The sequence below is a fragment of the Geotrypetes seraphini genome, chromosome 5 (genome assembly GCF_902459505.1).
Source record: "Geotrypetes seraphini chromosome 5, aGeoSer1.1, whole genome shotgun sequence".
Lineage (NCBI taxonomy): Eukaryota > Metazoa > Chordata > Amphibia > Gymnophiona > Dermophiidae > Geotrypetes > Geotrypetes seraphini.
This window is the reverse complement of record NC_047088.1, coordinates 438403-465203: the sequence shown is the minus strand read 5'-3', so window position 1 is coordinate 465203 and position 26801 is coordinate 438403. Positions and strand designations below refer to the sequence as shown.

General features: G+C 43.8%; 1 protein-coding gene across 4 annotated transcripts in view; it reads right to left on the bottom strand.

Annotated features, from left to right (window-relative positions):
- OGT (O-linked N-acetylglucosamine (GlcNAc) transferase) overlaps window positions 1–26801 on the bottom strand; it is a 569231-nt gene that overhangs the window by 293542 nt on the left and 248888 nt on the right. For all 4 annotated transcript variants that reach the window (XM_033944283.1, XM_033944281.1, XM_033944282.1 and 1 more), the window contains one exon: window positions 5614–5793. In XM_033944283.1, coding sequence (XP_033800174.1) covers window positions 5614–5793 — 180 coding nt within the window. The remainder of the gene's footprint in view (window positions 1–5613; window positions 5794–26801) is intronic.

Here is a 26801-nt window from a genome sequence, read left to right as displayed (position 1 = left end):
AAGGAGAGGAGGTGCCAGATAAGGAGGGAGAGAGAGATAGGAGAGAAGAGAGATGCCAGGGCACGGGGAAGGGGGTGGAGACAAAAAAAATGGCGAGGGGGTGAAGCTGAAATGAATCATGTACTAAGGAGAGAAAGGACACAGGATATACAATTTATTGAAGAGACATAGAAAGAGGGAAGATGCCATATGGAAGAGAGAGAGGGCGGACACTGGATAGAAAGGGCAGAGAGGGTGGACAGTGAATGGAAGGAGCAGAGAGAGGGTGGACAGTAGATGGAAGGGGTAGAGATAGAGAGAAAGGGCAGAGGTTGGATGGAAGAAACATAGAAACATAGAAAGGGGCAAAGAGAGAGGACAGACGTTGCATGGAAGGGAGAGAGGACAAACACTGAATAGAAAGAAGGCAGCGAAGAGAAGATGATTAAAGCAGAAACGACAAAAGGTAGAAAGAAATTTTTTTTTGTTGCTTTATGTAGAATCAAGTAGTATTGCAACTGTATTGATAAAGTTTATAAATATAAAATGGAAATAAGGCAATTTTGGGGGGACTAAACCCCTTTCCTCAGGTCAGGACAGGATACCATAACAGTAGTATACTGTACTGTCCTGAAGAAAGATTTGGCCTCTGAAAACTAACTGAAAAATGGATAGTTCAATAAAATGGAATTTTCTTATTTCTCATATTTGTTTTATTTCTATTTGTTAATTTGTAAAGTGGTGATTGTTATGTAGAAGTTTTTTCAAATTTACATCTACTGTCTTTATATTTTGCACAGTATTAGGGGACATGTGCCACTGTTTCTGCGGTGTTGCAGAGTCTGGTTTCTTGGCAATTTAGTTTAACTTTTGTCTACATATTTCTATTTTTAGTTTGTGATTATTCCATATTGGGCGAGGGTGTTTCTGTGCGTATGAAAAGGACATGGTTTTCTGTTAGCATCGACTGTACAGGATCAACTGACTGTGCAGGATCTGGCTTGTTTAGTTTTACAATGCGTGTGTTGGTGTTCTAGTGCTCACTGCATTGTTTAAGATGCTGCCTTTTCCTAGGTACACCCTTGTTGTGTGACTCATGGATTATTACTAAAAATAACTTTTTTATATAGAGGAGGGGGCTGTCATATATACTAAGTACCTCACTGGATTTAATGACCCTATTCTAACTTTACTGTTGACGTAGGTGTTGTCCCCCGCTTCAACGCACACTATAAAGAATTAAATTAAAGTTGTATTAACATCAAGCAGCTTTCAAATGACATAAGCAAATAAAAATAAAATATTTTTAATACATTGCTAATTATTACCTGCATCTTTACCTAAACTGTTTTGCCCTAGCTCTCACTTTGATCTTTATCTGCTACTTTTTTATTTTGCTGTAGTGCAATCACACAGGTCTCCTTCAATGTTCAGTAACAACTCTCCATAAATTATGTGGAAGAGGTCTAGAAGTGGGGATCGCATCTATTTCATATCCTCAGTGAGACCTCAGGAAGGAACCTAGTGATCAAAACATTATTAGAGGTGCTGTAGAGCCATTTCTTGTATGACTGGATGAGCTATATTTATCTCTTTTTTTAAGTTGTTTAAATTCATGCAGAAATAAATGGCTAGATTGAACTTAATGACTTCCATAATGCATTTCCCTTTTTTTAACCTCCATACCAGGGATAGGGAACTCCGGTCCTCGAGAGCTGTATTCCAGTCGGGTTTTCAGGATTTCCCCAATGAATATGCATTGAAAGCTGTGCATGCAAATAGATCTCATGCATATTCATTGGGGAAATTCTGAAAACCCAACTGGAATACGGCTCTCGAGGACCGGAGTTCCCTACCCCTGCTCTATACCATTTGAAAGAGGGCAAATATCTAATTATTCACTTCTAGAATTAGATACTTCTTAAATTTAGTAAAAATATTCTGGCATAAGTGTCAAACCTTAAAAAACGGAAGTCATATTGAGCATTGAAAAATAATAATAATTAACTAATAAAAATAGTACACATTTAATTTTTCCCGTCCCACCCCGCTACTTTTTCATGCCACCCGGCTGGAAAAAATTTCTAGGGACAACACTGACCACCATAATTTTGGTGAACATTCGAGGAGCCGTGGTCAGACCAAAAGGAAGCACACAAAACAAAGGAACCGCTGACGGAAGCACAAATCGGAACATGCAAGTAGGCCTCCATCAGATCGAGAGGGGTCAGAAATTCTCCCAGCTGAACTGCCAGAATGATAGATCTCAGGGTCTCCAAGCGAAAAAATGGAACTCGCAGAACTGTTGACCTTCTTCAGATCCAAGATGGGCTTGAAAGTCTCCTCTTTCTTGGGCACCATAAAGTAAATCGAATACCGGCCGGTGCCACACTCCTGCGGAGGCACAGGCACGACCGCTTTGAGATCTAGCAATCTTTGAAGTGTCTGGCGAAAGGCCCGCTTCTTCCATGTCACCTGCCAAGGAGAAGTGAGAAAGCGATCTGGCAAGGAGTTTAAAAAACTCCAGAGCATAACCATCCCGAATCACCACCAGGATCCACTGATCTGTTGTGATCTCGGCATACTCCTGGAAAAAGTCTCACAACCGAGCGCCTACCGGAACCAAGGGAGACGGAGCAAGGAGTCATTGGGCGCGATTGGCGGCAGGGGAACTGGTGGAGGAATCACGTGCCCCCAACAGGCTCCCTTGAAAGGACTGCATGCGCTGAAAGAAAACAGCCCCGGGGAGACCCAGAGGCAGGAAAAGCAGTCCCTCGACCAGGGCGATATCTGCGGAAATCACGCAAATGCCCCCGAGCAGTGCCACCCCACACAGGTGGGTGAGCACAGTCAGGAAGACGGGGTTCTTAAGAGTCCATTACAGTCTGAACCAACTTGTCCAAATCCTCGCCAAACAAAAAAAGACCCCGAAAGGGAAATTTTGTCAGCTTAGCCTTAGATGCCGCATCCGCTGACCAAGTCTGAAGCCACAAGGTATGATGAGCAGCCACCCCGAGAGTCATGGACTTGGCCAACACCTGTAACAGGTCATATATGGCATCAGAAAGATAAGAAGCACCCATTTCAATTTTGGTTACTTCCTATTCCGCCAAGGACCAGTCATCAGACTCACGGTCAATGACACGCTCAACCCACCGAAAACAAGCCCGAGCTACCAGACCACCATACATCACCGCCTGGACCGCAAGGGAAATATCAAAATTCTGCTTAAGAAGGGACCTAACCTACGATCCTCAGAGTCCCTCAAGGCTGAGCCGCCCTCAATGGGCACCGTATGCCACTTGGCGATGGCTGAGACCACCGTGTCCACCACTGACGACTTCAAGGTATCCCCATCCCCCCTTTGGGATTGGATACAGGCGAGCCATAGAGCATGCTAAATGAAATGGCGCCTCTGGCGCTTTCCACTGCGCAAGCACAATATCCTGAAGCATAGGAAAAGAGCGGGATGCTGAGCCGATCCCTCGAAGCAGAAGGTCCACCATCTGCGGAGGCTCCTTCGAGTCTTCCTTAAAACGCAGCACCTAGGAAACCTGAAAAATAAGCTCCAGGAGATCTTCCCGTTGAAAGATTTGCACCACTGATGCATCCTCATTGGCTGATCTGCCCCCCCCCCCCCCAGCAGCACCCGTCCCCTCGAGAGGATCCTGGAGGTCTCCCAAAGGATCCAGGTCCTCATCAAGAAAAAACTGTTCCCCATATTTAAAAAATCATTGTTTCAAGAGACCCTTAGCCGCTTAGATGAGAGAGGAAGAGATGGGGACAAAACTGGCACTGAGAGGGGCCGAACCGGAGTGGACACAGAATGAAACCCACCCTCTCCCCTGACTCCCGGGGCAGAAGCAGGATCCCCAGCTGCCTGAAGATGAGCCTTGCATAAGGCGAAAACAAAATCAAAGGAAAAACTTCCTAGCGGCCCAATGGGACTCACTACCAAAGCAGAGTACCAGCAGAAACCTGCCCGTCTCTCCAATACAAGGGGAAGGTCACCTGAGGCTGAGACAAAATGGAGGCGCTTCTCACCAAAATTGTAGCAAACCCCAGTAAAAAACATGCCCCCAAGGCCTGTAACGGCTGAAAAGCCTGAATCATCCCAGCCACTAAAGCAGGCAAGCCAGAAGCAGCAGTAAGGGAGTCCCCAGCAACACCAGCGGTAATGGAAACCTTATTTCCCTAACCATCAATGGCTGGATGAACCCCTGTGTGAGCGGCGACGAAAGTCCGGGCTTCCCCGCTGTCAGCTATTGGCATGTGAGGCACTCATGAAGGGGATCCCTGGACGCCGGCACCCAAAGCTGATGAGTATTCCCCTTTGCGGCGGCCAGTACACCGCACAGACCAGCTTCATCGACCTTGCGTCTGGAGCATAATGAGCACTCTTTCCCCACAATAACTGACCGCTAAATCTTAACTCTGTTAGTACTACTCAATCTGTAACTTTTTAATCATTGTAAACCACATAGAACTTCACAATCCTGCGGTATATAAACTGTTATTATTATTATTATTTAAAAGTACTAATTGCGCAATATGTGACCTAGCTAAGGGAAAAAGTGCCAGTTAGCAAAAAAAAAAAAAAAGCAACAACAATGAACTGACGGCTCCCTTCAGACCGGCATTGCCTCAGGATTTTTTTTCCCCCCCTGTCAGAACAGGTATCGGTGCCGGAAAGGCTTACAGCTGAGGCACCTCTAGAAATATTTTGGGGAGACTGAGGAAATGGGGAGAGGGACTCAACTTGTGATCTGAGTGTGTCACCCCACAAAGCTCAATCTAGCACCAAACAGGGACAAGAAGGCCACTAAACAACTTCTAACAGGCCTACACTAACCATTTTCAGGGAAGACTGGCACAGCTTACCACACCTGCTGAGACTGAGAACAGACTGGTTAGACTAGAGGGAAGCACATCTATTAATATTATAGCCAAAGTTTTGTCTCAGTCTCCACCTGCTGGTCATGGTGAGCTATTACCCATCAGTGAACTGTACCAGTCTGGAGAGATGCTAAAGAAAGGGGAGTTTTCTGTAGGATTCCGGTTCCCGGGGTTAGCTGGGGAGCCCATCAACACTGAGAGGGTAGTGTCTGTCCCTTTTTGAGTTGGATTTCTGCTTGGTTATTCGGGAATAAGGTTGAGGGGGACTGCACAGCCTAGTTATTTAAGTATTCTTCAAGTCAGTTTGCTCTTAGCCTCCACCTGTCTGGAGGGAATAAAAGAAAGGAAATTATCAGGTAAGAACTAAATCCTTTGTGTTTTTAGACAAAATCTGACAAAACCAACAAGGGGAGAAAAAAAAAATCATTAGGGTCAGTTTGTTTTCATATCATATTCATATCCGCTCAGCAGAAATGGACAAAAAAAACCTGAGAGACTGAGCAGAATACAAAATGTGGGAAGGGCTGTAAATTCTCAAAACCTTGCACTAACAAGTAAATATTAACCACTTGTGTGTCTGTTTCTATGCTATTTATTAACAAAAAAACTCAAATATGTACTGGTACTCTAGTAACTAAAAATGACACATACTTTATGACCATCTGTAGTAAAGTAACAAAGATATAAAACTTCACATACACCACACCACACCAAATAAACAAACAAAAATACACTTACCTTGTCCAGACAAAGGTTTCCATGCCTTTCAGCAATAGCTCTTCGGAAGGCATGAGACAGGGGATACAACATGCTATGGTGAGGATGGACAGAAGGCAGCCTATTCTTCTCCAATTGATCAGCCACAATACTGACCAGTTTCTTCATTCGTTCATCATAGTCTGTCCAATCACATACTATCTGAAGTAAAAAAATTAACAATATCAATTTATTTTTTCATTTATACATTTATAAACAACTTCCCTGTTTCAATGAACTGTGCAAACTGGAATAAATCAAATAGCTTCTCATCCCTTATTGGACTCCTGTCCCTCGACCATCATGAAAAATGCTCCATTTACTTTTAAAGCAGATTTATTTAAATGGACCATTTTTTCATTAACAAATGGATTGTTTCCTGTCGAATTGGGTCAAATTTTGATTACCCCTATCCTAAAGGATCAGAAAGTATCAATTGCCACTAAATCTAACTATAGACCTATCGCAAGTATTCCTCTGTTTACCAAATTGCTGGAAGGACTGGTCAACTCAGAATTAGTAAGCTATCTGGAAAAATTTAATATCCTTCATGAATATCAGTCAGGTTTTAGATGAGGCTTTAGTACTGAGTTAGCTCTTGCCTCACTGATTGATCATCTCCACTGTCTATTTAGCAAAGACACAAGCACCCTAATTCTCCAGCTAGATCTTAGCAGTGCCTTTGATCTAGTAGATCACGAGATCCTGTTGGACACAATGGGACTCTCTGGAAATGTTTGGAGTTGGTTTCAAGGTTTCTTGAAAAAAAGATCTTACCAAGTGGTTAGCGATGGCAACTATTCTCATTCCTGGAGGAACCCATGTGGTGTGCCCCAAGGCTCGCCTTTATCACCTACTTTGTTTTAACATCTATATCTCTTCACCTGGAGACTTATTGCAGAGTTAAACTTGAAATTCTTATTTATGCTGACGATATCACTATTTTGATCCCTCTTAATACAATCACCGATTAAATTATAAATCAGATATCGTTCATAATGATTCAGATTGAACAGTGGACCATAAAATTTCAAGCTGAAACTCAATACTGAAAAGACTAAATTTTTCCTAGCCAGACCTAATGATAAAATCACAGATACGTTACTTCATCCTCAATGGACATGATTACTCGATAGCAACTTCCATCAAAATTCTGGGAGTCATGTTAGATCGTCATCTAACTCTGGTTGAGGATACTTATTTACTGGTAAAAAAATGCTTTTTTGTTTTGTGTAAATTGCGGACCATCAGAAAGTATTTTGACCCAGTATCATTTAGATTATTGGTACAGTCACTAATTTTGTCCATCTTGGATTACTGCAATATCATCTACTTGGGATCTTACAAGAAAATCTTAAATAGACTGAGGATAATCCAAAACACAGCTGTCCGATTGATCTTTGGTTAAAAAAAGAATGATCATGTTAGCCCATATTATTGTTTATTTATTTATTCAATTTTCTATGCTGTTCTCACAGGGAAGCTCAGAACAGTTTACATGAATTTATTCAGGTACTGAAGCATTTTTCCCTGTTTTTCCCAGTGGGCTCACAATCTATCTAATGTACCTGGGGCAATGGGGGGATTAAGTGACTTGCCCAGGGTCACAAGGAGCAGCGTAGGTTTGAACCCACAACCTCAGGGTGCTGAGGCTGTAGCTTTAACCACTGCACCACACACTCCCCTTAACCTATTGCACTGGTTACCTGTAGAAGCAAGAGTATTATTCAAACTTGCCTGTATTTGTTTTAAATTGATCTCGGGATTGTCTCCAACTTATCTTTTTCCCCACATTGAATTATATAGGCCTTTTAAGGAAACCAAAAGATTTTAATTATTTACCTATCCTAAGATAAAAGCTTGCCAATATAAGACTTTTCTAGACAGGACACTGGCATTTCAAGCAGGCAAATTGCAATCTTGGTTAGGTGAATGTATCCATCATGCTATGTCTTATTGTTCTTTTTGAAAATTAGTTAAGACTACTTTGTTTGACAAATTCATTACCTAACTTAGGAGTTTTTAAGACTGTAACTAGTATATTCTGAGTGATTGTACTCTCGCTGATTGTACAGCTTCTCTCAGTGTAAATCACCTAGAACTACTGGTGAGGGCAGTATAGAAGAATAAAGTTGTTATTATTATTATTACTTATTAATACACAATAGATAAAGTAAACATCAGGTAGCAGGCTTATAGCTTCTGATAAAATCCACAGCAAAATGAGAAAATGCAACCATCTGCATCGGAGTTGATTAGCACTCCACTCAGAATTTTGTAGACCTCTATTACATCTTCCCTCAGCCATCTTCTCTACAAACTGAAGAGCCTTATCCTCTTTAGCCATTCATATGAGAGGAGTTCCATCACATTAATTATTTTGGCCACCATTCCTTGAACCTTTTCTAATTCTAATATATCTTTTTTTAGATATGGTGACCACAATTGCACAAAATACACTAGATAGTATCAAACAGAAAAATAGAGGCCTTGAAATATTCTTAGTCTCATTTGTTTGCTTTTTTGGGCCGCCACTGCTGCATATTGAGCAGATTTCAACACCTAGACCTTTTTCTTAAAGAACAATTTAAATTGAATCAATTTATAGAGTGTATGGTTGGGCAGACTGGATAGACTATTCAGGTCTTTATCTGCCGTCATTTACTATGTTACTATAGACTTGTTGAGATGAAATTTCAAGACTACTTTTGGTAGGAATTTGGAACGAGTGCGAAGAACAACTCTATCATTATGGAATGTTGTATAGCATGGATCTGAAACAAGTGCTTTAAGTTCACTAACTAGGCGTGCAGAAGTGATGCAGACTAAGACGACTACTTTCCAAATGAGGTGTTTGAGAGATGAAGTTGCAAGTGGTTCAAATGGAGGTTTCATCAAAGTGGAAAGTACAACATTGAGGTCCTAAACAACTGGAGGAGGTTTGATTGGAGGTTTGGAATGAAGTAGGCCTTTCGTGAACTTGGAAACCAATGGGTGTGTAGCCAGAGGTTTATCATTCAGAGGTATATGAAAAGCACTGATAGCACCAAGATACACTCATACTGAAGTCGTCTTTAGACCAGAGTTGGAGAGATGTAAAAGATAATTCAGAAATGATAACAGAGGACATACACTGAATTGAAAGAGATGGGGAAACCAGGGATGTCTCAATCACCTTGAAGCTATGAGGATCATGGTGGATGGTTCCTGCCACAATTTGAACAGATTCTTCCCTATTAAGAGGAATTGGAGGGAATGCATAGAGAAACTTGTTTGTCCAGTCTAGGAGGAAAGCATCTGTCTCGTCTAGACAATGAGGAGAGTATAGTCTGGAACAGAAGTGTGGAAGTTTGTAATTGCTGAGAAATATGAAGAGATTTTTGTGTAGGGTTCCTCAGATTGAGAAGATCTGATATAATACAGTCAAGCTGAGTGACCACTCGTGAGGTTGAAGAAATCTCAGTTTGTCTGCCAGAGCATTGTATTTGCCTGTTAGATACACGGTCTTGAGAAACATGCTAAATGGAATTGACCAATTCCATATTGATATTGCTTCTCAGCAAAGCAGGCAAGACCCTGTTCCTCCCTGTTTATTCACATAATACATGGCTACTTGATTGTCTATCCGGGTCAGTATTACTTGGTTGAGAAGGTGATCTGGAAAGATTTTTCTTGAACCCATCAAGTGCCCCGAGTTGAAGGCTATCTAGGTGGGCTCTCCATCCAAACATGGAGGCATCTGTTTTTAGTATTTTCTGAGGCGGAGGAACACGGAAGAGGTGGCCCTTGGATAAATTTGTCGGTATCAACCACCACTGAAGAGACTGATGTAGTGGGGAAGTGACCTTGAGTTTCTGTAATAGTTAATCTGTGGCCTGAGACCATTGAGAAATAAGAGTCCACTGAGGTTCTTTGAGATGAAGATGTGCGAATGGAGTTACATGAACTATTGAAACCATGTGTTCTCTGCATCATCTGACTATGTGATGCTATGGAGAGTAGACCTGTGTTTGCAGTAGTGAAGTAGTGTGTCTAGCCTGTGTTGAGGGAAGTAAGCACGAGCCTGAGTTGTGTCCAGTGGAGCCCCAATGAATTCCAGCTTCGGGGTTGGTTGGGACTTATGGTAACTGACTACTAAGCCTAGAAGTTCAAGGAGACATATGGTTGGAGCTGAAGGCTTTGTGAGCAGCTTGAGATGATGACACCTTGATCAACCAGTCGTTTAGGTAAGACAACATATGAAAGTTGTAAGAGCAGAATATTAAAGCCACTACAACTAAACATTTTGTGATAATCTGAGTGCTGATGCTAGGCCGAATGGCAGCACTTTGCATCAAAAGTGTTAGGTTCCCATCCAAAAGCTAAGATACTTTCTGTGGGCTGGAAGGACTGGAATATGTGTGTGTATGCTTCCTTGAGATCAAAGCCAGTCATTCTTCTCCAACAGTGGAAAAAGGATTCCCAGAGAGATCATCCAGAATTCTTTTTGACTAAGTATTTGTTGAGGTCATGCAGAGCCAGACTTGGACGTAGACCTCCAGTCTTTTTCAGTATGAGGAAATATTTGGAATACAACCCATGGCCTTTATTCAGAACAGGTACTGGTTTGATGGCATTGAGTTGCAGAAGGGCCAGGAGTTCTTGATGGAGGAGGATGGTCTGTTGAGAACCGAGACTCCTCTTTTAGAGGATTGTTTGGGAAGAGTGTAACCCAGTCTCACAATTTGTATGACCCAACTGTCTGATGTAATGTGAGCCCAACATTGGTAGAAATGGGTGAGATATCCCCCGGCAGGAAAAGTGTGAGGTAAATACTATAGGATACTGGTTAAGCTCTCTAGAAACAGGTCAAAAAGATTGTTGTGGTTTTTGTTGTGGTTGAGGCTGGGTCTTTTGAGACTTTTGCTGTCTTGGATGTCTTTATGTATGTGTCCTGGAAGCATTCGGACAAGATTTAAATCAATCTGATATTAATCATATATTCTGAATGTTCTAGATCTTCAGCTAGCGGTCTTGGGAAAATATAAAGCTCAATGATAATTATATGATTTCATTTAGGAGTGAATGTTTTTTGTAAGAGTGAATGTTAGTATGCCTGCTGTTTATATAGATTAGGTCTATACTATATCTAATAATGGATTTCCTTTTTATATTTGTTTTATTTTTATTATATTTTGTAAACCGCTTGGACCAGTAAAATGAACGAGCAGTATAACAAGTTTAATAAACCATATCTCCTTCTGGTATAGGAAATAGAAGTGTGTGCCTGGGATTGAAACAACATCTAGGAGGCTGAACCTTGGTGGCTTTTGAAATAGAAAGTGTAAAGTGATTGTAATGTATTTTGCACTTATTGAAAGTTTTAAAATGAATAAAGATAAAAAAAAAAAATAGAAAGTGTTGACATGGACTGCTCATGCCAAATGACTTTTTGCGTGGCCTCTTCAATCTTTTCACCAAAAAGCTTATCTCTCAAACATGGGATGATGATCAACTTATCCTGTACATTTTGGTCTACTGTAGATCTGACACCCACAACCAAGCCTGTCTCCTCAAGGCTATGTAGAGGGCGGATGCTCTAGAAGTCACATCAAAGGCATTGAAAATTGACCTAGCCATAAACTTCCTGGTCTCTAACAGATTAGATGTAATGTGTTGGAAATTGGAGAGTTGTGTATCAAGGATATATTGCTCAAATTAGGACAATTGCTGAACCAAGGACTTGAAATAGAAGGTCACGAAAACTTGTAGCTTAGTTTGTGGCTGATAAGCATGGAATTTTGGAATAAATGGCATCCAAACTTATACAAAGGTTGTTCCTTCTTGTCCTGGAGGAGAGCTAGACTAAGTTCTAGAGTTGCTAGCTTTTATTCTTTTTTAGGGAAGAATCCACCAAGGTTTTGTAACTGAGGCTTGTCAAACCCTGTATATCAGAGGTGTCCAACCTTTTGGCTTCCCTGGGCCGCATTGGCCTAAAAAATTTTTTTTGGGCCCGCACAAACATAAATACTAGCTGATGAGCCAAAAAAAGGTTGAGCAGGTCCCAAATTTGCAATCACTAATATAGAAGATGTATGTATCTAATAATAAACCTTATTTAAAGGGACACTGTGGAGAGGAACCCAAAAAAGCAGCAATACTTACTGTGACTGAGTGATCCTCCATGTACACCGCTGACAGTGAGAGCAGCCAAAGGCTTCCGTATCCCCATTCTGATGAGCGGGGATGCGTGCTCCTGGTTCTCCAATTCACTTCTATTACAGCTACGGTGAGCCTCTTCAGAAGTGAGCCTCATCAGAGCGGGGATGCTGAATCAGCTGTCAGCAGCGCACGTGGAGGATCATTTAATCAGGGTAAATATTACTACTTTTTTGGGCCTCCCACTTTAAGCTTAGGCTCCCTCAAAATGAATATCTCCCCTGCTGTAGTTAGTAGGGATCCCCAAGCCTCATCAACTGACAGCCACCTCCTCTCCCTCCAACTTCCCTGCTGTCTTCCCTCCTCCCTGCCCCCCCCCCCCCTGGCTTTCATGCATGCATGAAAGCAGTGGCAGCTTGAGGATATTGCCATTGGCTGCAAAGCTTAGAGATTTTGAGTTGCCAGACTGGAGGAAGATGTCTTCAGTTGGCAGGGCTTGGGAATCCCCACTAGCTCAAGTATTTATAAATTGCACTCAGGCAAGGAGAAACTTTGATGCCCATCCACTAATTTTGGGCTCCAGTCCCTCCTCCAAATCAGCTGCATATGACTACACCACTGAATACAAAAATAATTGCGATGCACATATCCCAAAGCAAACATATTCCAGTTAATAAATTAAAAATAAAACCATTTTTTCTACCTTGTTATCTGGATGTTTTGTTTTTCCATCATCTTGGTCCCAGTTTCTCTTTCTGCTTTTTCTCTATCTTCAACTAATTCTCTTTCCAGTGTCTGTTGTCCATTTTTTTCTCCTCTTCTCTAGTTCCATTTCCTTCTTATGCCTGTCTCCAACGTATTGATTTTTCCCTTTCAGCTTTCTTAACTTTTTCTTTTCTGCCTCTGTCTACTCAAATCTTGCCTTCTTTCTCACCCTTCTTTTTAAATGTTCAGCTACCTCTCAATTCTCCATCTTCTCTCTGTCTCTAGCTCTCCCATTTTTCATCTCACTCCTTTCCCAGCCTCCTATTCCCTTCTATCTACTCCCCATTACCACATTTCTACCACTGTACTCACTGCTCTTTCACTCATCTTGTCATCGCCATTTTGACCTCATCCACATGGCTCACCACTTTCAGAATCCCACTCCCTCTCTCCACTGGTCAGGCTATAACTCCCTGTCCCTTTCTTTCCATCCCCTAGCATCACCTTATCCCAGCTCTCTTCCCTCCTGCCCTTCCATGGTTCCATTTCTCCTCCTCTATCTCCATGGTCCAACATTTTGCTCCCTCTCTTTTCTGTTTTTCTTCTTCCCTCCCCCCTTGATGCTGAACAATGAAATGGAGAGAAAAAAGAGAGATGCTGCATCTCTTTGCTTTCCATCCACAGGCCTAACATTTATCCCTCCCTCCCATCCCAAGATCTAACTTCTCTCCCTTTCTCTTCCCAACTGCCCCCATCCCATCTCTCCCTGTGCCTGCCTGCTTCCCTTCCCCAGGTTCACCATTTCTTTCTTTCTCTTCCCAACAGTTCTCCCTTCAAGTATCTCTTTCCCTCTTCCTCCACACTACCCCTGGTCCAACTTCTCTCCCTTCAGACCATTGCCTACCATCTCTCTTTCTGTCCTCTGTTTCTGGCCCCATAAGCTCTCCCACCAGGCTCAATCTGGCACTTCTTTTAATACCCTGCCTCCCCTCAAAACCAAAGTCCAGGAGGCTTCCTCGGCCCAGCATGTTCTCCCTCTTCTCTCTGCACCCATTATCTCTACCTTACTCCTCTCCCGCCACCATGTCCAATAATTCTCTGTCTCCGTCCCTCCTCTCTCTGCCCAACAGTTCTCCTCTTTCTTTATCTCCCCAATTGCACCATCTCTCTCCTTCTCTCAGACACCCAATTATCCCTTCCTATTATCTCCCTCACCTCTGCATCTCTTTCTGTCACTCCCTCTATTCTTCCATCTTATGGCTCATGCTCCTCTCTATCTTTCCCTTCACTGCTGCCCCCAGCCCTCTCTGCCTTCTCCTGAAGGGCTACTCGCTGCTGGTGTCTGTAACTTCCAGTTCCTAAGCACGTTGATTTTAAAGATTATTTTAGCACAGGGGAAGAGTTTGGATTTTTATGAGACTGGAGAAGAGAGGGCTCCTTCCATAAACTGTCTATCCTGTGTCCCTTCTCTCCTTTGTATATGATTCATTTCAGCTTCACCCCCTCTCCATTTTTCTGTCTCCACCCCTCCCCTATGCTCTGGCATCTCTTTCTTCTCCTTTCCTTCCTTCCTAACCATTTCACCCTATGGTCTGGCATCTATATCACCTTCCCTTCCCTCCCCCCCATGCCCTGGTACCTCTTCTCCCTCTGGTCTGGCATTTGTTTCCTTAGTTTCCCTTCCCTCCCCCACCCCCATGCCCTGGTATCTCTCTTCTCCTTCCAACTCCCCCTTCCCCTCTATTATCTGGCATCCCCTCTCCTTCCTTTCTCTCCCCCTCCCTCTTTCTTTCCTTTCCCCTGGCCTGGCATCTGTCTCCTTCCCTCCCCCAATGCCCTGGCATGTCTTCCTCCCCCTCCATGGTCTGGTATCTCCCTCCCATGGACTTGGCATCTCTCATTCCGCTCCCTTTTCCTTCTCCCTTTTTCCCTCTCTCTCCCCAATTGGGTGCAGCAGCAGCAGCAGCAGCATTTCTCTTCCCCTTTCCCTTCCCTGTGCAGAAGCAGCATTTCTCCCCCCCCCCTTCACACACCGATCAGCAGTACAGCAAATTACCCCTCCTGGCCAAAGTGAAGCATTTGCTTAAAACCGCTGATCCCTACCCGTTCTCCAGCCGGGTCATGCAGCGTACTGGGTTGTAGGCCTTGTCCATAGAGCAGTGCTGTAGGTTCCACTTGGCCACATGCAGCAAGGGTCGGCACTTGTGCATGCTGGGGAAGGGCTCGAGGGGCGTGCGCACGCTACCTGCAGCTGCCCCGAGCCGCCAGCAGGGAGCTCGAGCTCTTCGCTCTACAGACTCAGCGCGCCACGGCCCGGCTTACCCCCGCAGGGTCATCAGCTCCTCCTCAGTGGCCGCGTTGATATTCAGTCACCAGGATCTGGCCGAAGGGTCTCGGAGAATGGAGCGGTGGCAGCCCAAGGTGCTGCCAATTTTTTTTTTTTTTTTAAGTTATTGATGCTTCCGATGTTGTTTACGTTCCTGCAGCATGCGCTGAAAGCCATGGGCAGCAGCTTCCACGTGCCTCCTGCAGCTGATCTGGAAGCGTTCCCTCTGACATCACAACGTCAGAGGGAACACTTCCAGGTCAGCCGCAAGAGGCACATAGGATCCGCTGCTCGCGGCTTTGAGCAATGCTGCAGCAAGACAGAGGATGGAGCCGGCAAGACTGAAAATCAGGGGGCGGCAGAGGAAAACACCGCATCACCCTCAAATATGAGCGGGGCCGCATGTGGCTTGCAGGTTGGACACCCCTGCTGTACATAAGAACATAAGAACTGCCATCTCCGGATCAGACCTTCGGTCCATCAAGTCCGGCGATCCGCACATGTGGAGGCCCTGCCAGGTGTACACCTGGCGTCATTTATAGTCCACCATATCTTTATATGCCTCTCTTAAGGAGATATGCATCTAGTTTGCTCTTGAAGCCTAGGACGGTCGATTCCGCAATAATCTCCTCTGGGAGGGCATTCCAGGTGTCAACCACTCTCTGAGTGAAGCAGAACTTCCTGACTAATGTCAGGAAGTTCTGCTTCACTCAGAGAGTGATTGACACCTGGAATGCCCTCCCAGAGGAGATTATTGCGGAATCGACCGTCCTAGGCTTCAAGAGCAAACTAGATGCATATCTCCTTAAGAGAGGCATATAAAGATATGGTGGACTATAAATTACGCCAGGTGTACACCTGGCAAGGCCTCCGCATGTGCGGATCGCCGGACTTGATGGACCGAAGGTCTGATCCGGAGATGGCAGTTCTTATGTTCTTATGTACAGCAGGGGTGTCCAACCTGCAGGCCACATGCGGCCCCGTGAACTATTTTGACATGTCCTCTAGTCCGTGTCAAATTGGACAGTGTAAATAATCTTCTCTGCTCTATTTTGTCGATTCCTTTCAGTATTTTGAAGGTCTCGATCATATCCCCAAGCAGTCTCCTTTTCTCAAGGGAGAACAATCCTAGTGTTATAAGTCTATCCTCATATTCCAGTCTCTCCATACCCTTCACCAGTTTTGTTGCTCGTCTCTGCACCCTCTCCAGCAGTTTTATATCCTTCTTTAGGTAAGGAGACCAATGTTGGACGCAGTATTCCAAGTGTGGTCTGACCATTGCCCTATAAAGCGGCATTATAACTTTCTCCGATCTACTCGAGATTCCTTTCTTTATCATGCCCAACATTCTATTTGCCTTCTTTGCCGCTGCCGCGCATTGTGCCGACGGCTTCAGGGTCCTATCTATCAGTACACCCAGGTCCTTTTCTTGTTCACTCTTCCCCAGAGTTGCACCTGACATTGTATACTCGTATTCCTTATTCTTATTGCCTAAATGCATTACCTTGCATTTCTCCACATTGAACTTCATCTGCCATTTCTCCGCCCATGTTTCTAACCGACACAAGTCGCTCTGGAGTTTCTCTCTATCCTCCTGCGATCTGATCGCCCGGCATAGTTTTGTATCGTCTGCAAACTTGATGATCTCACTGGATGTTCCTTCCTCTAGGTCATTGATATAAATATTAAAAAGGATCGGCCCAAGTACCGAGCCCTGGGGTACACCACTAGTCACTTTCTCCCAGTCGGAGAACTTCCCATTTATGCCCACTCTCTGCTTTCGGTTTTCCAGCCATTTGCCTATCCATCTTTGTATATCTCCCTCTATGCCATGGCTTTGTAGTTTCCTGAGAAGTCTTTCGTGTGGAACTTTGTCGAACGCTTTCTGGAAGTCCAAGTATATTATGTCCACAGGCTTCCCACTATCAAATTGCTCGTTCACGGTCTCAAAAAATTGGAGTAAATTCGTCAAACATGATTTCCCTTTCCTGAATCCATGTTGACTGGGTTTCATCAAGTCGTGTGCGTCCAAGTGCTGGACTATGCTATCCTTGATCAGTGCTTCAACCATCTTGCCGGGGACCAACGTAAGACTCACAGGCCTATAGTTGCCCGGTTCCCCTCTCGATCCTTTTTTGAAAATTGGCGTGACGTTCGCTATCCTCCAGTCGTCCGGTATCTGTCCAGTTCTGATTGTCAGGTTTGCAAGTTTTTGCAATAACTCTCCGATTGTACTCTGTATAGGGCAGTGGTTCCCAACCCTGTCCTGGAGGAACACCAGGCCAATTGGGTTTTCAGGCTAGCCCTAATGAATATGCATGAAGCAAATTTGCATGCCTATCACTTCCATCATATGCAAATCTCTCTCATGCATATTCATTAGGGCTAGCCTGAAAACCCGATTGGCCTGGTGTTCCTCCAGGACAGGGTTGGGAATCACTGGTATAGGGAATCCAATTTTCGAGGAGCCACAGGAATCAGAAGCGGGGTTTCCCAATTTTTGAAAATGTCATCCTTTATTATGTTATGAAATGTTAACTTTAGGCAGTCCCTTGGCTTTACCCCATTTGCATACGCAGATGACGTTCAACTTATACATCCCTTAGATCCCAAATGTGATAAAGAAATAAAATCCATTAATCACAAATTAGAAATAATTCATTCTTGGCTTAATACAAACAAATTGGCTCTTAACATAAAGAAGACTAAAGCTGTATTATTTACTTGGAGGAATGATATAACTTTGTCAAATCCATTCATTCTTAATAACACCACACTAAACTTAGTTCCTTCAGTTAAGATTCTTGGCGTACTAATTGATGAAAAACTTACTTACCATGATCATATTTCTCTTACTGTTAAAAACTGTTTTTTTTTAAATTACGTCGTATTAGATCGATATCCAAATTTCTGACCCCTAAATCTATCACAATACTAATCCACTCATTAGTAATATAGAAACTCGATTACTGCAATGCTCTCTTTCTTAACATATCATTGAAAGAAAAAAGGAGATTACAATTGATTCAAAACACTGCAATAAAGTTAATATACAATGCAAGGAAATACGATCATGTTTCTCCGCTGTTAATAGATTCTCATTGGCTACCTATTAGTCATAGAATCACATTTAAAATAATGCTACTCATCTTTAAAACTTTAGCCTGTGATGAACCCCAATTCATATCTAGACTCTTGATACCTTATAATACACAACGCTCACTTCGTTCCACTAACCAGAATCTTCTCTCAGTTCCTTCCCTGAAAATCATTGGTACAAGAAGGGCTGACATTTTTTCCGTGACAGGTCCCCTATGGTGGAATGCCCTTCCCCAATACATTCGTAAAGAAAAAGATATTTTAATATTTAAAAAATTTTTTAAATCTTATTTATTTAGAGATGCCTTCAATGTTTAAAGCATAGTATGTTTATAATTGCTGAGGTTTTACCTCCCTTTACCTATTGTCATTTCCACTATTCTACCCCAAACGAAAATTGTAACTTTTATCTTTTCCTTCCCAACTATATGTTTGTTCAAGTTAAATGTTTGTTGTTAAATTGTGAATCTCTTTTTACTTTATTATATTTTTGTTATGTACATCGCTTAGTGATTATAATAGGCGATTAATCAAATTTTGTTAATAAACTTGATAAACTTGTTCATAGTCCAAGGCATCAAATAGTTCTGCTCTGGATTCAGACTCTGAATCCATTTTTTCTGGGAGATCCCGACCCATCTTTCTTATGAAATTTGTCAACAAACTTCCCATCCTTTCCTAAGGTATCATGTACGTTCATGCATAAATGTTCCCCCCTTTTTTTTTTTTTTAGTTTAACTCTTACTACATTTTATTGTAAACCGTTTAGATACCTGCATGATAAACGGTATATCAAAAAAAAGAAAACTTGAAACTTGAAAACTTGGAGGTGATCTCCTGCGTGGTGGTGGTGGAGATGAGTCAGAAGAAAGGGCATTTGATTCTTCTGCCATAAGGTCTGGGCACTCAGAAAAGGTGTGGTGGGATAAATCTGATGGTAATAACAGTATTAAGCAGGATATAAGGGGGGATGCATAACCCAATACGTGTGAGATGCCCCTGAAGGATATAGAAATGCTTCAGTTACAGTAAAATGAATATTGCTTGGTTAGCATTACTGGCAAGTGTTACATAAATAGATGTTAGACCCAGCTGCATCCTGTTCCAGTATAAGAATAGAGGAAGTGCCTAATGTCACACACTTATCCCCTGCTCTAACCAGCAAAGGGATTAGGTGTGTTGAGTTCTGGCCTGTCGGCGTGGCCTCCTCAGGTTGGAGGAAGGCTTTTCAGGTTATAACAGACCTAGGCGTCTGCCTAGTCTGCCAGGCCACACTGAGAGTAGCTTGTAAAGAGAAAACCACACAGGTAAGTCTTGTTATAAAAAAATGTTCTTGTACTTTATTGAATCCGGGTGTCTGAATACCATCAGCCACCCGCATGTCATGGCAAAATATAAAACACAAAAATAGCTTGCAGTTGTCAGAATGGCTTGCTACAAATGCCACATACAGTTCAATACCCTGGACTTTTCAGTCTAATTATAGTCCTCTTCACCAGGGGTAAAGGTAAATGAAAAATATCAGGAAAATAAACTTTCAAACTTTTGCAAACACAGCCAGAGTAATTACAGTTCCCAAACCTAGCAATGAATTTCTCAAACGTTTACCTAGCTGAGACACGGATAGGTTTGGCAGAGCAGGCTTCACAACTCGTTACTATCAGCTGGGCTTCCTAGTTCACAGAACACAGCATGGCATTAGATAAGCTGTGAACTTTACTTAGGTTTTTCCCACGAGCTTTCACACCATTACAGATAAAGTTCTTTGAACAAACAATGCCCTCCGGGCGTCACACAGTGTAACGGAGAGCTTTTTCCTGCTCTCCCCTAATCACTGTCAGCTGGGCTTGAGTTACGGGAGCCAGCACAAGCACAGCCTTGCTTCATTCCCCTTAGCAACTAACCTCCATGTCAGTGGGGAAATAGCCAGCTTCCAGCAGTGGCTCAGAGACGTCCATAGCCTCTGTCTGCTCAGCAGCCTCTGGGGTGGAGGTGAGGTAGTCCTCGGTCATCTCCACGTCCTCACTGCTGCAGGCTGGAGGAGAGAGACTTCTCCCCTCATCTGCCTCCAAGCCTTGCTGCTTCTGCCGCTGCCTGAGCTCATTAGCTCTAGCCCCGTCCCGGCTCTCCCTGCTCTCCCTACTGAGATCCCATACTCTGTTTTTATGTTGGCTAAAGCCCCACCCATCTCTCCTAGGAGCAGCTGTATTAGGCAGGAAATCCCTAGGGAAATAATTCCAGTTTCTCCTAGGTTGGTAATGAGCATACCTTCCAGCACTGGGACTCCACTTCTCAATAAGAGTCCTATCAGGCTTTCTAGAGTACCTGTCCTGAGATGGCGCTCTCTGCTGGATGTACCTATGCTCATGCCTCTCCTGCTCTACCTCACTGTCTGAGGGGTAGTCAGCCAAAACCAAACCTTTACTTTTAACCTGGTCAGCCCTTCTGACCAGGGACCGTGTTTTGCTTTTATCCCTTACAGGGACAAAGCTGGCCACAGGTTTGTCACGTAGTCCTAGAAAAGGTCACTGTGCCCTAAGCTGATACACTGCATTGAAATAAATGATGATCTTAGCTAATCTAAATGTAAATATTGACAGGAGCAAAACCAATAACACGTGATAATGAAGTTCAAGATTCTCTAAAATCACCATACATTTAACGATGGCGCTAAACCATTGTTAAATGCACGGATTTTACCACCTGATTATTACATCTTTTCCGTGCTTTCTAGCGGCTTTCGATTATACTATGCAAATGTGGGTCATTAACATTAAAACTGCAGTATAATGAGGTCATTAATATTAAATGACCTCTCCGGGTGATTCTCAAAAAGGTACATCCCTCCATTTACAAGGAATCAGGGCCAATATTTCCCAGCAGGGTCTGAGCTGTCGTAGCTTTTCTTTCCTGTCAGTGAATTAGTGTCGACTGGCTCTGGCACTGACAGGAAAATAAGCAATTCTCAGAGCCGCTACCAACCCCGATTCCCCCATTCACATGCCCTCCAATCAGAGACATCAAACGAAAAAAACTGTACGATGGCCTTCTAGCCACACAGGCAGCAAAACTAGACCACCAACTCTCCAATCTACTAATTGGGACCCCAGACTACAAAACTTTAAGAAAATAAATAAAAACCCTGCTATTCAAGAAATCCATGAAGACTAACTAACACCGTATGAAACATTTCAATCCTCTGAAGCAACCTGCTCTACTCTAACACCTCTGGACATGTCCAGAAATCCTCTTCTATAATCTGTCTTGAACCGCAAGGTAATGGCGGAATAAAAATAACTAATGTAATGTAATAAACATAGCCCAAAAAAAGCCTGGTGGTCTAGTGCCCCCCCCCCCACACTTCCTTCTGCTGCTGGTTCAGGGACCACCATTGACAAAAAGCTCCCCCTCCGACAACCTCAAGCCTGGTGGTTTAGTGGGCCCCCACTCTGACCCCCCCAGCAGCAAGCCCCCCCAACACTTGACAGCCCCACATCACATCGTTCCCCCCTCCAACCCCCCTCGTACCTTTTTTAAAAGACCGGAAGAAGGGATGTTCCCTCCCGCCGGCAGGCCCGCCTCTTCAAAATGGCAGGCCTTCCCATTCCCAGTGCATCCTGGGATGCACTGGGGAAGGCCCTGATTGGCCCAGGCGCTTAAGACTAGAGAATGACATGGAAACAAATTTTTTCCCATCCCGGTGGGATCTCATTTTCCCATCCCTGTAAGTTTTGTCACTGTCCCTGTTCCATTACTGTAAGCTCTGCCTTAACCACACAAGTCTCGAATACTTATGATTTTAAAGTGTTTGAGGCTTATGCAAATGAGGACAGAGCTTGCAGGAATAGGGCACAGAGAGGAAAATAACTTGTTGGGATGGGAAAATGAGTTCCTGCGGGGACAAGGAAAAATTTGTCCCATTGTCATTCTCTATTTCTATGTAGCTTACACTGCTATTACAATTTGGAATAATCTAACTGTTCACATTAGGACTGATATTAATTGCCTTAAGGTTTTGTAAAAATTTGAAAACTTTTTTGTATGATTTGTAATATTCATGGTATGATGATATTTAATTATCGATTGCTTTTGTATTTTCCCATTGATTTTATGACCTCTTTAAATGCAAATCGCCTTGAACCTTTTTGGTATAGTGCAATAAGTTATTTATTAGATTAGATTAATAAACTGTTAAAATATGAAATTGTAAAATTTTCTTTAAAATACAGACTGTATACTAACTGGAACTAATGAGTTGCTTAAAGCTTTCAATATGGGGTTGAATTACTGTCAACATCAATAAATTTTAGCCACTGTAAAATACAGAAGAAGGGATGTTTTCCTTACAGCTTATCATAATTTGTAGTCATAGTTCATTTATAATCCACCTTTGTCCAAGGCGGGAAACAAAAAGCACAGTTACTTACCGTAACAGGTGTTATCCAGGGACAGCAGGCAGATATTCTTGACTGATGGGTGACGGCACCGACGGAGCCCCGGTACGGACAATTTTAGAGTGATTGCACTCTAAGAACTTTTTAGAAAGTTCTAGCTCGGCCGCACCGCGCACGCGCGAGTGCCTTCCCGCCCGACAGAGGCGCGCGGTCCCTCAGTTAGTATAAGCCAGCTAAGAAGCCAACCCGGGGAGGTGGGTGGGACGCAAGAATATCTGCCTGCTGTCCCTGGATAACACCTGTTACGGTAAGTAACTGTGCTTTATCCCAGGACAAGCAGGCAGCATATTCTTGACTGATGGGTGACCTCTAAGCTAACCAAAAGAGGGATGGAGGGAAGGTTGGCCATTAAGAAAACAAATTTTGTAAAACAGATTGGCCGAAGTGACCATCCCTTCTGGAGAATGCATCCAGACAATAATGAGATGTAAAAGTGTGAACTGAGGACCAAGTAGCAGCTTTGCAGATTTCCTCAATAGGAGTGGAACGGAGGAAAGCTACAGATGCTGCCATTGCTCTGACTCTATGGGCCGTGACAGAACCTTCCAGTGTCAGTCCGGTCTGAGCATAACAGAATGAAATGCACGCTGCTAGCCAATTAGACAACGTACGTTTAGAAACAGGACGTCCCAATTTATTCGGATCAAAGGACAGAAAAAGCTGGGGAACTGATCTGTGGGGTTTCGTACGCTCCAGATAGTAAGCAAGAGCCCTTTTACAATCCAAAGTATGCAGAGCTTGTTCCCCAGAATAAGAATGAGGTTTTGGAAAGAAAACCGGTAGAACAATGGATTGGTTGAGATGAAATTCAGAAACAACCTTGGGGAGAAACTTTGGATGTGTGCGCAGAACCACCTTGTCATGGTGAAAAACCGTAAAAGGTGGATCTGCAACCAGTGCATGAAGCTCACTGACTCTCCTGGCAGAGGTAAGAGCAATAAGGAAAAGTACTTTCCAAGTGAGAAATTTGAAAGGAGAAGTAGCTAAAGGTTCAAATGGAGGTTTCATTAAAGCTGAAAGAACCACATTGAGATCCCAGATAACCGGAGGGGCTTTAAGAGGTGGTTTCACATTGAAAAGCCCACGCATGAACCTGGACACCAGGGGATGAGCTGAAAGAAGTTTTCCATGGACTGGCTCATGAAAAGCTGCAATGGCACTGAGGTGGACCCTGATGGAAGAGGACTTCAGGCCAGAGTCAGACAAAGAAAGAAGATAATCCAACAACGCCTCCACTGCTAGGGAAGTGGGATCAAGATGATGAAGAAGACACCAGGAAGAAAATCTCGTCCACTTTTGATGGTAACATTGTAGAGTGGCTGGTTTCCTGGAGGCATCCAGAATGGAACGAACGGGCTGAGACAAAAGAGTATCAGTCGAGTTCAGCCCGAGAGATACCAAGCCATCAGGTGTAGAGACTGAAGGTTGGGATGCAGAAGGGTTCCCTGCTGTTGGGTAAGCAGAGAAGGAAACAGAGGAAGAAGAAAAGGTTCCCTGGAACTGAGTTGAAGTAGAAGGGAGAACCAATGTTGCCTGGGCCACCTCGGAGCAATCAGAATCATGGTGGCTCGTTCCCTCTTGAGCTTGAACAAGGTTCTCAACATGAGAGGCAGAGGAGGGAAGGCGTACAGGAACAGATTCGACCAGTCGAGGAGAAAAGCATCTGCTGTTAGACGGTGTGGAGAGTAAAGTCTGGAGCAGAATAGGGGCAGCTGATGATTGTGAGGAGCTGCAAAGAGGTCTATCTGAGGAGTGCCCCATTGATCGAAGATAGACTGCAGAGTCACGGGATCGAGTGTCCACTCGTGAGGTTGGAGAATTCTGCTGAGTTTGTCCGCTAAGGAATTCTGTTTCCCCTGAATGTAAATAGCTTTCAGGAAGAGATGGTGATCTATGGCCCAAGTCCAGATCTTCTGGGCTTCCTGGCATAAAAGGCGAGAGCCTGTCCCACCCTGTTTGTTGATGTAGTACATCGCAACCTGATTGTCTGTGCACAACAGAAGGACCTGAGGAAAGAGAAGATGTTGGAAGGCCTTGAGGGCGTAAAACATCGCTCTGAGTTCCAGGAAATTGATTTGATGCTTCCTTTCCTGGGCTGACCAAAGACCTTGAGTCTGGAACTCGTTCAAGTGAGCTCCCCATGCGTACAGAGAGGCGTCGGTGGTGATGACTAGTTGATGAGGAGGTTGATGGAACAGAAGACCTCTGGATAGATTTGAGGATACCAACCACCATTGAAGAGACTGACGAAGAGATAATGTCACAGATATGTGTCGTGAGCAAGGATCCGACGCTTGGGACCACTGGGTAGCAAGGGTCCATTGAGGAGTGCGCAGGTGAAGACGGGCATGAGGTGTGACATGAACTGTGGATGCCATGTGCCCCAAGAGTACCATCATTTGTCTTGCTGAGATGGACGGCAGAGGAAGCACCTGGTGACATAGAGACTGAAGAGTCTGGAGACGATTGGATGGTAGGAAAGCTCTCATGAGGAGTGTATCCAGGATCGCTCCAATGAATTGAAGTCTCTGAGTGGGAATGATATGAGATTTGGGTAGATTGATCTCGAATCCCAGAAGTTGTAGAAACTGGATGGTTTGGTTGGTGGCCAGAAGGACTGCTTGAGCGGAAGTGTCTTTGATCAACCAATCGTCCAGGTAAGGAAATACATGCAGGTGGTGAGAGCGTAGAAATGCCGCTACCACAATGAGACATTTGGTGAATACCCTTGGAGATGAGGCAAGACCGAAGGGCAGCACCTTGTACTGGTAATGACAATGATTGATCATGAATCGGAGATATGGTCTTGAGGTTACATTGATCGGTATGTGAGTGTAAGCCTCTTTGAGATCGAGGGAGCATAGCCAGTCGTTTTGATTTAGAAGGGGATAAAGGATGGCTAAAGAAAGCATCTTGAATTTTTCTTTTACTAGATGAATGTTGAGATCGCGAAGATCCAGGATAGGTCTGAGATCTCCTGTCTTTTTGGGAACTAGAAAGTAACGGGAGTAGAATCCCTGCCCCTTTTGATCTAGAGGAACTTCCTCTATAGCGTTCAGAAGGAGGAGGGATTGGACCTCCTGAATAAGGAGGGTCGATTGAGGACTGTTCAAAGCAGACTCTTTTGGCAGGCTTTGAGGTGGAAGAGTCTGAAAGTTGAGAGAGTAGCCGTGGCGGATGATGTTGAGGACCCATTGGTCCGATGTGATTACTTCCCACCGGCTGAGGAACAGAGAAAGTCGACCTCCTATAGGCTGAGGCAGGAGAGCAGGAATAGGGATACTGGCTATACTGTGGAGAATGAAGTCAAAAGGGCTGTGACTTCTGCTGAGGAGGTTGTTTTACAGCTTGTTGCTGCTGCTGTTGTCTTGGAGGCTGACGTTGTTGTTGCCTCTGACGCCTAGGTTGCTGAGCAGTGGTAGTCAATGGACGAGCTGTGAAGCGGCGTTGATAGGCCGATTGCTGCCTGTATGGTCTTGGCGGAGGAGGCTTCTTTTTATTTTTGAGCAGGGTATCCCAGCGCGTCTCATGAGCAGAGAGCTTTTGTGTGGTTGAGTCCATGGAATCCCCAAAGAGCTCATCCCCTAGGCATGGGGCATTGGCTAACCGATCTTGATGGTTAACATCAAGCTCGGATACCCGAAGCCAGGCCAAACGACGCATAGCTACTGACATTGCTGTCGCTCTGGATGTAAGTTCAAAGGTGTCATATATGGATCTAACCATAAACTTACGTAATTGTAGAAGAGACGACAAGCATGTGTAAAAAGCAGGATGCTTTCGTGAAGGAAGATATTTTTCGAAAGAAGCCATGGTGGTAAGGAGATGCTTTAAATAAAAAGAAAAATGAAAAGCATAATTACTAGCCCTATTTGCTAACATAGCATTTTGGTAGAGCCTCTTACCAAATTTATCCATGGCCCTTCCTTCTCTGCCAGGAGGGACAGATGCATATACACTGGCTCCTGAAGTCTTTTTAAGGGTGGATTCGACAAATAAGGATTCATGTGGAAGTTGAGGTTTGTCGAACCCAGGAATGGGAATTACCTTATATAGAGAATCCAGTTTACGTGGGGCCCCTGGGACAGTTAAAGGAGTCTCTAAATTCTTATAGAAAGTTTCCCTCAAGATGTCATGAAGGGGAAGTTTCAAAAATTCCTTTGGAGGCTGATCAAAAACAAGGGCATCCAAAAAAGCTTTAGACTTTTTGGATTCAGCTTCCAAAGGAATGGACAAGGACTCACACATCTCTTTCAAAAAACTAGAGAAAGAGGAAGTGGCCTGTTTGGAGGATGGGTCAGGGACAGCCGAATCCTCCTCCTCTGAGGAACATTCGCCTTCAGAAAGAAAGGGTTCCTCTGAGTCTCCCCACAGATCAGGGTCCCTGACATGGGAAGAATGGTCCCGAGACTCAGGTGTCGACGTTTGCATGTGTCGGGTTTTGCGCA